At 41.3% G+C, this 14,084-nt stretch overlaps 1 protein-coding gene across 2 annotated transcripts in view; it reads right to left on the bottom strand.

Annotated features, from left to right (window-relative positions):
* Positions 1-328: 328 nt before the first annotated feature.
* Wdr89 (WD repeat domain 89) overlaps positions 329-14,084 on the bottom strand; it is a 37,650-nt gene continuing 23,894 nt past the window's right edge. For both annotated transcript variants that reach the window (XM_027418262.2, XM_027418263.2), the window contains exon 2: positions 329-2,283. In XM_027418262.2, the coding sequence (XP_027274063.1) occupies positions 1,093-2,283 (1,191 nt within the window). In that variant the 3' untranslated portion in view covers positions 329-1,092. The remainder of the gene's footprint in view (positions 2,284-14,084) is intronic.

Genomic DNA, 14,084 nt, shown 5'->3' with positions numbered 1-14,084 from the left:
CCAGGGCTACACAGAAAAACCCTGTTTCAACTCTCCCCTCCCACCAAAAGAAGTATTAGCTTCTTTTATTAAGGTACTTTGCAAAAATATTTTTTAAAGGAAGAATGACAAAATTAGCAGTAAATGCTACCCTGCCCCAAGGCAGCTTAGTAGGTAAAGGCATCTGCTAAGAAAACTAAGGAGTTGAGTTTTATCCCTGGGACCCACATGGTAGAAGTACTGAGTTTTAAGTTGTCCTCTGATCTACACACACACACACACACACACACACACACACACACACACACACACACACAACACAAATTGACAGTAAATAAAGCTTCAAGTTTAAAGTTATGGGTGAAATAAGAAAATTTAATCATATTTTTGAAAGGCTATTTTGAAAGAGAACAGCCCTGTTCTTGTATTTTCATTTCTCTATCTTACTCTAAGTCTCAAAACGAATCTAGCAAGGTAATTTCTTTTTCATCAGCAGAGTGCCTGGTGTCAGGTACTATTACACTTGGTACCCAAGTGTAAATAGAGTGTATTAAACTACAGATGCAAGTATTTACTAAATATATTTTTCTCATTTTGGGAAAATACTATACTTCATTCCTAAAAAAATAAAAGTCTGTTTAGACTCACTAGAATGCTTACTTAATGCTCTGAGGTGACCGAGGAGGTGTGATGAGCAAGCAAAAGCCCCTCAAATTACTAAACAGTCTGATATTGCATAAACAATGAAGATAATTTCAAACATAATGAAGTCTGAGCTTAAAAAACACAGCCCAAACCAGCCGTTTCATTGTCTCCCCAGTTATCTATGGAAGAGACCTTTTCGGAGACATTTCTTCAAACCCAACATTTACTAACTCAACAGATGGTTTCAAAATGAGGCTTGTAATTTCCCTGTCAAGTCACTGATTTTTATACTCAGCTGGAGGCTTTAAAAATATTATAGAGTATGTCTGGACCCAGGTTAAATCATTCTCAATATTTGTCTGGGATTGTTGGCTAATTGCTGTTTTTGCAGGTAAGCTTTAAAAACATTTGCTGTGGGTAGTAAAAGTGATTTGAAACCGGAAGAGCTTGCAAATTCCCAGCAGGACATCACTGCTGTTTCCTTCTCTTATAAGAATCACTGCTGTGAACTCGAACTCGCTGCTGCACAGAGGATGCTATTTTCAAGCTGTCTTTCTTTGTGAAGGTCTTCTGCATAGCTCCAGGTTTCCAAAGCAACAACTGTGCATCTTCTCCTCCAGTCAGCAAAGAGTCCTCGGGCATGTTCCAACAGAAAGAACGAACAGTGGCTGCATGCCCCCCCTGAAGGCTGGTCACATGAGTCAGTCCTGAGGAGGTGCAGCTCATTAAGTGAATCTTTCCTGTGTTGGTTCCTCCAATAACAAACAGTCTGTCAATCTTTTCATGATACAGGCCACCAATCAGATAGTCCAAGTGACCTTCCTTTCCATCAGTTACTTCTCTCACATCCTGGATGTTCAAACATGTGATTGGTTCATCAGTATCCAAATGATTAAGATCCCACCAACAAAATCCCTCATCGTGTGTCATGCAGTAAATCTGTTTATAATCTCTTCCAGACCAACCAATACAGCTCACTGATGAAATGGAGTTACAGGTCGCAACCAACGCATCATCTTCATTATCCACGCTGATATCAAACACATTTACCAGGCCATCAGTTGAACCAGAGACAACCATGTTGGGATTGCTGGGATGGAAACGTACTTGAGTGATGTCATCACTGTGCGTCTCTGAATAGGCACCAAGTGGGTCTCTGGTAGACAGATCCTGAGATGCGGTCCTTGCATCCCAGAATACCAACAATGCATCATCATCAACCTTTTCTGTACCAGCACTAATGATATGATCTTTGCAGTTCACATCAAAACTGATGAAACTATTGGAGGGGTAACCTTTGAACAACTGCATAGGCTTTTCACTAGCTACTCGAGCATCCCAACATTTGACAGTGCCATCTGTACTTGCAGAATAGACATTGTCACAGGAATTCCCAAATCTGACTCCATTAAGGAGTCCGGGAGAGCCACTAAATTCTCGTAGTACATTTAGTGTCTCTTTATCATATATTCTTATCGATGCATTTGAACACAGAACCGCAACCAAGCTCCTTTTTTCTGCTTGGACAGTCTTTGATGTGTCTATCCCAAGCAGGTAAGTGGGCTCTTTCGGTTCTGAGGAACGCTTAACAATATGCAGATTAGCAAATTGTTCCTCAATCCTCTCCATGTCAGCAGCAACATCCACAGGTATAAAACTCTGTAATAAAGACAGAAAAATCAAAATTAAACTCATAGCTTCTCTAAAAGTGCAACTGAGTCAAACAAACAAACAAAAAAACAGGGGTAGATGCCTCCTAGCTTCCATTATGTGATGCCTGGGGCCAGCACTTTTTCTGGGTCATTCAGTCCTCTTCTTTCAAATGCTGGCTCCTGGCCACACTTCCCTGGGCTTTTTCACTCTTTCTCTGATGCTACTACCAGTACAGCTACTTCTGCCATGCTGGGGTTTCCCAAGATCCATTGCAAAAGCCATGGCTTTCTCTCTCTCTTCCCTGTCTGCTCCTGGGGCAGCCCCTGCAGATTTGTCAACTTGCCTGTCCTGTGGTTTTCTCTGAAAGACCAATAAATGGTCCTATAATGTTTTGGAATGAAATAACTGAAATAGATCTTCTCTAATATTTTAATCTGTTCCCTTTCGTGATGTAAGGAAAACTCAGTTGACTTTCACCACATCACTCTTAACACAGAATTTACCATAATATTTTATACTAATGAGAATATTAGAAAGCATGGGCAGGCACATATCCTCAGCAGTCCCTTTGAGTTCAAACACAAACCTTCTCCTGTCCCCAGCTGCCTCATGCAACTTTCAATTTAAATAGAGATATCTAGGGAAAAAACAATCCCCCTAAAATGTTCATGGCTTAATCCTGGGACCTGAGAACAGGTTAGTTTACATGACAAAAGGGGACCTGAGGCTACAGATGGAATGAAGGCTGCTTGCTAATCAACCTAATTTAAAACTGACCTTAAAATAGGAAGATTATCCTAGATTATCTGAGTAAAGCCAGCATAATCACAAGTGTGTTTAAAAGCAGAAGCTGGGGGTGGGGGGAACCTTGGGAAGTGGGGAGATATACTTCAGGCTTTCTAAGAAAGGGACATACTGGCTCAGCAGTTAGAAGTACTTTCGGCTTATCCTGGGTAGGCTGTTGTCAACTTGTCACAAGTTAGTTATCTGGGAACAAAAATCTGATTGGCCTATAGGCAAGTCTGTAGGGCATTTTCTTTATTAATGATTGATGTGGAAGCCTTCCACCCACCCACTGTGGTGCCACCTCTAGGTAGATGGTCCTGGGTGCTAAAAGAATGGGGAAACCAGGAGGAGCAAGGCAGTAAGCAGCATTCCTCCACGGCCTCTGTGTCAGCTCCTGCCTTCAGGTTCCTGCCGTGACCTCGCTGGTCAGTGAAATACAGGCTATAAAATGAATTAAACGCGTTTCTCTCCAAGTTGCTTTTGGTTTATCACAGCAACAGAAACCCTACCAAAGACGCTGCTTTTCCAGAGAACTGAGTTTGGTTATCAGTACCCATTCGGGGCAGCTCACAAGCACCTGTAACTCTAACTCTGATGGATTCCCAACTTCTGGCCTCGGCAAACACATGTAAGTGGTTATACACATATATGGACATATACATAAACAGAAATTAAAAAAGGGGGGAGGGGGACACATACGTAAGGGCTCAGGCATTATGCAGGCCTGCTCGGTCACCTGCAGAATGCACTCAGGCAGTACCCTGGTCAGCCCAGGGTTCCATGGTTGCATAGTCTCCACGCAGGTACAAAGGACCACTTTTAAAGAAAGACCTCTGCCCACTTAGCTCCTTTCCAATCTCCCCACCTCCTGCGTTCCCCCGGGGCAGACCCGACTTTTCCCGTCTCCATCTTCTCTTCTGTCCTCTCTCTGTGTCTCTTTGCCTCTTTTCTCTTTCCTCCCCCCTCCCTCTCCTTTCTAATAAAACTTCTCACTTAAGCTCATGTCTGCCTGGCATGTTTGTCCCGTGCCTCGGTCAACCTCACCTGCCATGGAACCCGCCAAGGTTACCCTTGCTATCATCATAACGTGCACCAAAGATTGTAGGTAGTAAGCTCAAGAAACTGTTAAAAGGAAGCAAGCACCTCTTTCCAGAGCTCCCAGTGGATATGCACTCCATTTACACTCTAGTTTGAGCCCAGGATGTCCATCCTGGACTTCTGACATTTGAGATTATAAAACAGTATAATTGTACTGTTCAGTCACTTGTTGTAGCGCTGTGGCAAACTAGTAAGACAGATGCTCGCAGGGGAGAATCCTGGAGAAATGCCTTCAGACGGTAGTAGCTCCTAAACGTTAGGAATAGGGATAAGAACATAGACAACCTGGCTTCAGAAAATATGTACCCCCCACCCCGACACCCCAAGACAGAGTTTTTTTTCTGTAGCCTTGGCTGTCCTAGAACTAGGACCTAGAAGTAGACCAGGCTGGTTTCGAACTCACAGAGATCTGCCTGCCTCTGCCTCCAGAGTGCTAGGATTAAAGGCATGCACCACCACTCTTAACCACCGATCTGAATGGCTTCTCTACAGTAGCTTGCATGTAGAACAAATTCAAGCCAGGAAATGTGGGTACTTTTTGCTTTCATGTTCTTTTCTTTCTTCTTTTTCAATACAGGATTCTCATGGAGCCTAGGAGGACTTCAAATTTACAATGTCCTGGAGGCTGGAAGAGAACTTTTCCTTTTCTTGCCTATATCTTCCAAGCATTATAGACATAGTCCACCACATCCGGCCGTCAGGACTTTTTCCATGGCATTTTCACCAATGAATATTGTAGCCTGTCTTACATAGGGGAAAGCACTGAAGTGAACAACATTGTGATAATCTGATTGGCTAAAAACATTTCCTGTGGGCCAGTGAGATAGCTCAGCAGGTAAGGGCTCCTGCCACCAAAACTTAAGATCAGAGTTCAATCTCCAGGACCTACACATCAGAGTATAAAACCAACTCCCCTAGTTGTCCTCTGATATCTATACACATTCTGTGCCATGTGTGTACATACTCTCTCTCTCTCTCTCTCTCTCTCTCTCTCTCTCTCTCTCTCTCTCTCTCTCACACACACACACACACACACACACACACACACACAAATAGTAAGTACAATTTAAAAAACACACAATTTTTCTTCACTCAAAGGAAGCTGCTTTGTCCATGAGCCACAGGATGCAGCAGGCAGCCAAACCAATTTCAATTCAGCCCTAACTATTCAGACAGTTACTAGCTCATCTTGATCCATAATTCACTTAGTTCTGATCAAGAAACAGTGGAAGGGCTGGAGAGATGGCTCATTGGTTAGACACACTAGCTGCTTTTCCAAAGGACCTGCATTCGATTCTTAGCACCCACATGGAGACACATAGCCATCTGTAACTACAGTTCCGGGGATTCAACACCCTCTTTAGCCTCCACCAACACCCAGCATGTACCTGTGCACATAGAAATATACAGGCAAAATGATAATCATTCATATAAAATGTAAAATAATTTTTAAAATTAGAAAATAAAAGAAACAGTAGAGACTTGGCAATGCCTGTCCTAGTACTCCTGTGTCAGAATAGAATGTAGTGTGTTTGATCTACAGGAGGGAACTCATCCATAATATTTTAACCTTGGTAAAAGCCCATGGCTGAGGAGCTCTTGGCCCTAGGGGGAACCTGCTGCTGCTCTTTACTAAATGGACATGCTGCCAAATTGCCTTCTGATAATTTTTTAAAAAAATATTTATTTATGTATGAGTGCTGTACACATGTATGTCAGAAGAGGGCATCAGATCCCACTACAAATAGTAGGGAGTCACCATGTGGTTGCTGGGAATTGAACTCAGGACCTTTGGAAGAGATGAGCCATCTCTCTAGCCCATCACATTGGCGAGTTCTAGGCCAACCAGAGCTACATAATTTATAACTTAGTACACCAACAACAAACCTTACCAACTACAGAGTGCTAGAGGGCATCTTCTGCAAATCACCATTGTGTAAAAAAAAATTAGCAACATGTCCAGGATATGGTGGCACAGTCCTATAATCCTAACACTTGGGAGGTAGAATCAGGAAATCAGGAAGACATCCTTGGCTATACAACAAATGTGAGCTACAAGAGACCTGAGATCTTATCTTACTGAAACTCACTGCCTGTGAAATTCATATCTGCTACCTGCTAAAATATACATTATATATAAATATTCATATGTATTTGAATGTTTGCATCAGGCTTTTTTTTTTTTTTTTTTTTTTTTGGTTTTTCAAGACAGGGCTTCTCTGTGTATCCCTGGCTATCCTGAAACTCACTTTGTAGACCAGGCTGGCCCCAGATTCACAGAGATCCTCCTGCCTCTGCCTCCCAAGTGCTGGGATTAAAGGTGTGCGCCACCACTGCCCAGCACACATTAGGCTTTTATTCTGTTAAAAAAAAAAAAACTTTATTTTTTATTTTTATGTGTTTTGTCTGTATGTGTGAAGTGCCCTCAGCGACCAGAAGGGGGCATTGGATTCCCTGGAACTGGAATCTAATATGGTTATAAACCATGTCATGGGTGCTGGGAACTGAACCCAGGTCCTCTGGGAAAGCAGCAAGTGCTTTAACTGCTTTAACCTTTCTGGCCCCATATTAGGCTTTTAAAAGGAAATGGTGGGTTAATTCTACACTATGACAGAAGAGAAAGGAAGCAATGTGGTAGAAAAAAACATGTTCCAAGGCAAGGATGGTTACTATAGCAACTGTCTTTAACCAAGGCAAAGATGGTTACTATAGCAACTGTCCTTTGATTATTTTTTTTCTTGTGTTCTACTTTTTTTTGTTTGTTTTTGTTTTTTTGAGATAAGGTCCCCTGTATCTCAGGTTGGTCACAAACTCAGTATGAATCCCAGTAGTTTCTGATCTCACTGCCTCTACCGCCCCAGTGCTGGATTACAGGCCTGCATCACCGCACTAGCTTTATGTGGCGCTGGATCAAACTCAGGGTTTAAAGCCAGGCAAGCCCTTGGTCCCATTTTTTTTCCTTTCAAATTTTTTAAAAATATAAATTAACTAAGCATGGTCACACCTATAATCCTAGTACTTGGGAGGTGTAAACAAGGAAAATCAGAGAGGAGTTCACAGTCATCCTTGGCTACCTAGAAAATCTGAAGCCAACTAGTCTACATATGATGCTATATAAGTAAACAAATAAATTGTTTTTGGGTTCTGGGATCTATACATAGTACAGAACAGTAAAGAATGCCCCCACCCAACTTCCTTCTGTACCTTTTATCCAGCAGTCACAGCACTCAAAGTTATTAGAAATGCAGGAGTCCATTGCACATATATTATTTGAGAATGTACAGAAAGACAGGTAACTCCTCAAACTCCTCCTTCCCACCCTCCATGCAGCATCACTCACTTTCTAGACTTGACTCCAGCTCCAGGGCCCAACCCTCATTACCCTAATCCAGTAACAGCAGCAACCCCACTCCTTTTAGTAATGACTGGCTCCGAAAGCCCAGAACCAGTCTGGACAAGCATTCTTGCCTGACTAAACATGGTCTATATATGGAGCACTGCCTCTATCATGAAGCAAAGCCAAATGATAAAAGCAACTTTATGCTGGGTGTTGGTGGCGCACGCCTTTAATCCCAGCACTCGGAAGGCAGAGGCATGCGAATCTCTGTGAGTTCGAGGCCAGCCTGGTCTCCAGAGCGAGTGCCAGGATAGGCTCCAAAGCTACACAGAGAAACCCTGTCTAGAAAAAACAAACAAACAAACAAACAAAAAAACCCAAGCAACTTTACAATATATACTCACCATTTCCTGATTGTTTAAGCCAGATGCCTCAGAATTTCTAATAACATAGACAGAAGAAACTTTAATTTTATTAGTTAATTAATTAATTAACATTATGATGCCAATGATGATTTGGAGGCTTTGAGACAGATTCTAGCTGTATAGCCTACAGTGGCCTGGAACTTGCTATGTAGCCTAGGCTGGCCTCACACTTGAAATCTCCTGGCATAGCCTCCTTAGTATGGAAAGTACTAATGTTCAGAGATAATAATCCAAGTCTTACAATATGCCACTGATGTAAGACAGTTTTAAAAAGAAATTCAGAAAAAAATCAAGAACACAGGCTTTTTGTTTTGCTTTTTTTTTTCTTCTCGAGACAGGATTTCTCTGTATTGCTTTGGAGGTTGTCCTGGAACTCGCTCTGTAGACCAGGCTAGCTTCGAACTCATAGAGATCCACCTGCCTCTGCCTCCCAAGTGCTGGGATTATAGGTGTGTGCCACCAATGCCCAGCAGGAACATAGTTTTTAAAAGTTAACTTTAATCCGATATCGATGGAGAACTCTGATCTTTTATTCTCTCAGTTCCTACTCCTCTCTTTAATTGTTTAAAATAAAAGGAGGAAAGAGAGACAGGGAAGAATTTCAGAAAGCTCTTTATAAATATGCTCAGTAATAAAGGTTCCCTGGTGCTAAAGAAAGAAAAGAAACAAAAAGAAAAAAGAAAAACAAGCTACTGAAATGACATATTTTTAAAACTTCACATAGAATTCCATCTGTTAAGTTTCTGAATATTCCAACAATATATACATACTTTTGAATATCTGATATTGTCAACATGGTTCAAAATTAAAGACTCCACATCTATTGTTTTGGAATATTTATATATTCAAGCCTCTTTCCTTTCCACAGGAGGCAGTAAATATTACTAGTTTCTTACGAATACTTTCTGAAACTGTCAACTTGGAGTTTAATGTAAATATTGCAGGGAAGTATTTTTAGCTCAATAAAACCCTGCCAGTGTGTTACAATAAAAAAGCAATAGGTTTACAAACAACTCTTGTAGTTTCAAACACTGGGGACAGTACAAAAGCAAAACAATCTTCCTTCCCTAAACATGCACAAGCATTACTGAGGCAATGCCCAAATAAAATCCCAGCAAATTCCCCAATACTCAGGCCCTAAGAAGTAAGCTGAGGGACTGGAAAGACGGCTCAACAGTTAAGAGCACTGGTTGCTCATCCAGAGGACCCTGGTTCAATTCCCAGCACCCATATGATAGCTCACAACTGTTAACTCCAGTTCCAGAGAATCTGACATCCTGATACAGACATACATGCAGGCAATACACCAATATACATAAAAAAAAAAAGTCAGCTTCAGAAAACTCAGACATAAACACTCAAGCTACCCTACCAGAGCAGAGCAAAGGTGGGGGCTGCAAAGGTTACTGCTATCTTCCTCTAGCCTCCACATGCAAGCACACATACATGCCCTCTTAAACATGCCTGAACACACATACATACTGACACCCACTTAAAAAAAAATGAAATTCAAACTTTCAAAAACTACAACCTTGGATTTAAGGATGTAGCTCAGTTGGTATGTTTGCTTATCATGAAGACCTTAAATCCCTATCACCATATATACCTGATGCGGTGGCTCACAACTATGATTCCTGGCACTCAGGAGCTAGAGGTAGGAAGATCCAAAACCCAAAGTAATCCTTAGATATATATCAACTTTTAGGCTAGTCTAGGCAACAAGAGATCACGTCTCAAAACAAAACAAAAATAGCATGTAAATAGCTGAACTACTGGTGATGCTGGCACATGCCTGTAAATCTCCACATTCCAGAAGCTAAAACAAGGCTATCACAAGTTCCAGATCAGCTCCGGATACACAGTGAGACCCTGCCTTAAAAAACAAACTGAAGCAACTCCTAAATACCTAACTAATGCCCATTCCTGTTCTCATATTCTCTCATCCCCACTCCTTCCCTCTCTCTCTGATTTACTGAATCCAATTTAAACTAAATACATTTCTTTTTTAATATAATATTTCTTAGAAAAAGTGTATTATAGTAGGGTGGTGGTGGCACATGCCTTTAATCCCAGCACTCAGGAGGCAGAGACAGGCGAATCTCTCTGTGTCCTAGGCCAACCTAATCTATAGAGTAAATTCCAGGACAGCAAGGGATACACAGAGAAAACCTGTCTGGAAAACTCAATGATGATGATGAAGAAGAAGAAGAAGAAGAAGAAGAAGAAGAAGAAGAAGAAGAAGAAGAAGAAGAAGAAGAAGAAGAAGAAGAAGAAGTGTATAACGTACTATGCCACCTTAATGGAAAAAAATTTGTTTATATTAGGCTGGTCTTAAACTTGCAAGGATGCCCTTGAAATTCTGATGCTCCCGCCTTTAAGTCTCCAATGCTGAGAATATAGGTGTGGGCCACTACAAGCTGGTCATGCATTGCTACCAGCAGAGCTACTCCATCAGCACACAATGACATTGCTTCTATTCATGCTCATGCATCCTATCTATATACATGCACAAGAACATATATGGACCTCAACACTCCCAGGAGGGCTGCAGCCTGGTATGCATATGTGCCTGTAGGCACACAAGCATTTGTATGCTGTGTGCAAAAGCCTTAGGTTGGCTTCAGGAGTCTTCTTCAATTCCTCTCTAGCTTACTCATTGAGGCAAGGTCTCTCAGTTGAAACCAGAACTGCCCATCCTGCAGTCTAGGACTTAAGCTTATTCTAAAGCTGAAATCACTGGAAACATGCCATGTCCCATTGGCTTTTATGTGGGTTCTGGGGATCTGAACTCCAGTCTTCACACCTGTACAGCAAGTACTTTATCCAAGAAGCCATATGCTAGCCGTGAATTCTTTTGATTTTTTTGAGACAGGGTCTTAACGTAGCTCAGGTTGGCCTCAAACTCACTATGTAGTCAAGAATAATGTTGACTTTTGATCCTCCTGCTGTTACCTCTAGATTACAGGGCTTCAGGAGAACACTGTCATGCCTAGCTTAGATGATTATGTCCGTTCTAACAATGAGAAAAGCATAGCCAATACATGGCAAGCTGTTTTCTGAATTGAAACATTTGTGTTCCCGAGTCCGTGTTCTTAACTCCTACACAACACTGTTGCTGTTAGCATCTTAAAATCAGGTGTGCTATGCTGCCTCTGTATAAGCATACACCTTATTAATTTTTTAAAGAGGAAACACTAGAAGAACATTTGGAAGCAGTAGCTTCTAATGCCTAATGCCATGTACTTGCACCAAGGTCAGTGGCCACCCTGGAAAATCTCGTGGTGGCTGTACAGCAGACAATTAAGAAGCTTGATATATTCCACACACACCTCATGGCAGCTTATCTGAAGTAGAACACACAGGTACAGCTTAGGATCCAGGGTAAGAGCATTTCAGAATAACTGGGAGGCTAAATGGGAATGGTCACTCACACACATCAGCAGTTTGTCTTGTAGGGAGACTAGCTCAGTACAAAAAGCATACATTAGCTTAACTTTAGAACCCTTCCCGGAAAACATGCCAACAATTTAGTGAAATCTGTGTGTGTGCTTTAAATGAACAAGGAACTGGCTTTAAAACAATTACCAAGGAACCATGTGGTTTAAACTGGGAAGAAGTGCTGAATATTTAGTAGAAAGTATGCTAAATTGACATCTGCTACAATTCCAATATAGTTTTAAATTTCACATTCATTAATGACTGAGAGTTAATGCCTTTGTAAATTAATGTAGCTTAGTGAAAATGAATATGCTGTTTTTAACTCACATAAATGTTCAAGATACTAGGGATGCAGAGATGGCTCAGTGGTTAAGAGCTTGAACTCTCTTCCAAAGGACCTAAGTTCATTTCCCAGCACCCATGCTGTGTGGCTTCCAACTGCCCATAATTCAGGGAAAAGATGCCTCTGGCATCCATGAACATTAGTACTCACAGGCATGCACATGAACACACACACACACACACACACACACACACACACACACACACACACACATTCATGCCTCTGCCATACATTTAAAAAAAACAGAAATAAAACATTAAAACATATTTTTAAAAAGAAATAAAATGCTCAAGATACTAGCTATAGCAACATATGGCATCCCATGTATTAAATATACTATAGGAAAAAAGACCATTTTTTTTTTCTTTTTGAGACAGGGTCTTTCTATGTAGCCCTGGCTGTTCTGGAACTCTCTGTGAAGTCCAGGCTGACCTCACACCCAGAAATCAGCCTGTCCTGCCTTCCCAGTGCTGGGATTAAACACATGCACCACTGCACCCTGTGAAAAGTACAGTTTTTAAGGTACAGGATTTTTCTCATCCAAGGGAAAGGAGAAGGAACTGGGAAAATAACAGTATCTCAGACAATGCAAGATGATCTTTTGAGTTACAGCTGTAACATTCAAATCGCCTTTAAAAGAAACAAACACAAGTGAGCATGGTGGCACATGCCTTTAATTCTAACACTTAGGAAGCAGAGGCAGGCAGATCACTGAGTTCAAGGCCACCCTGGTCTACATAGTGAGCTCCAGGACAGCCAGGGCTACACAGAGAAACCCTGTTTCAAAAAACTAAAGAGAAAGGAAATAAGAAACAGACACAATGGGACAAGATAGATGGATCAGAGGTTAAGACCACTTGTTGCTCTTGCAAAGGATCTGGGTTCAGTTCCCAGCACCTGTGGTGGCTCAAAGACCATAACTCTAGTTTTGGGGGATACAATGATTTCTCACCTCTGCAAACCCCAGGCATTCATATGGTACACATAGATGAAAGCAGGCAAAAACACTTATAAACATAAATCTATATATATATAATATATATATGTTTTTGTTTTTTTCAAGACAGGGTTTCTCTGTGTAGCTTTGGAGCCCATCCTGGCACTCGCTCTGGAGACCAGGCTGGCCTCGAACTCACAGAGATCCACCTGCCTCTGCCTCTCTAGTGCTGGGATTAAAGGCATGTGCCACTAACACCTGGCAAAATAAATCTAAATTTTTAAACATTTCCCAGTAACATCCCAAGTAATTTCTCAAGTAATTCTTCCATGCAAAACTCAATCTTTACAGAAGTCTACCCAGCTTCTTTCAATGAATACAATTAACTGCTTTTCCTTTCCAGAACAACCAGCTGGTTAACCAAATAAAGAGAAACCAAACTACTCGTCAAAAGCTGTCTCAATTTGCAACGTTAGAAGTACTGTGTGTTTACTATTTCTTCTGATTCCGAAAAGATGCTTTAAAAATTAGCAAATGCCATCTTTAATAACTGTAAAAGGCAGGAGGGCAGGAGTGAGAAAGAAAAGAAACAAAAACTAAGAACTATTCCATTACAAAAAGATGTTACCATGCTAATGTTATTTTAAAAATCAACTACATGATACATATGACAAATAATATACATTGTAGTTAGAAATTGGTAAGGTCTGACAACATTGTGTCTACTCAACTCCTAAAGAACTGCCCTATTCAAGAACTCAGCAACAAAGGTGGTGGCATTCTCCTATAGTTCTGGATACTCAGGAGGCTGAGGCAAGGAGATCCTGAGTCTAGGTATTCAGGGCCAGCTTTGGCAACATAGTGAAAGAGGGAGAGCAAGCTGGAAAAGAACACAGAGCCCCTTGCCTTCTTGTGAAACAATTGATACAAACACAGACAACAGATTCTAATAGTAAAAATACTCAATGCTACCTTTTCACAGTCATTGCTGGAGTGGCAGCTGCCATGATAAAGTGCAATCCATTTGTGACTTCTGACCAAGCAAGAACTGTAAATATCATTTCAATGTGTCTCTCACATTCGGAAGAAGATCATGTCTTCCCCTTTTTCCAAAGAGTTGAGACAGAAGTATCACTCTACACTTAGTTTTCATTAAAGACTGATTAAATGGAAAAAAAAAAACCAACTTGGTGCTAAGTATTATAAAAAGTAATTAGAATAAGGAAGAAGAAATAGGCAGGGAATCTTCTAAATGAAATCTTTAGCTGAAAAGCTTTCCTATGAAGTGACATTTGCAAGCAGAATGAAAGGCAGGAGGAAGGTACTAGACCACATGCAGCAAGCGTCTCCTAGGCTAGCTGGGTCGGATGGCATGGGCCTGGTGTTGCAGACTAAGATACTTGGGAGGCTGAGCTAAGAGGGTCACAAGTTCAAGGCCTGCCT

Source organism: Cricetulus griseus, chromosome 5, assembly GCF_003668045.3.
Source record: "Cricetulus griseus strain 17A/GY chromosome 5, alternate assembly CriGri-PICRH-1.0, whole genome shotgun sequence".
Classification (NCBI taxonomy): domain Eukaryota; kingdom Metazoa; phylum Chordata; class Mammalia; order Rodentia; family Cricetidae; genus Cricetulus; species Cricetulus griseus.
The sequence above is the reverse complement of the archived record's forward strand: the minus strand, read 5'-3'. Positions and strand labels throughout refer to the sequence as shown.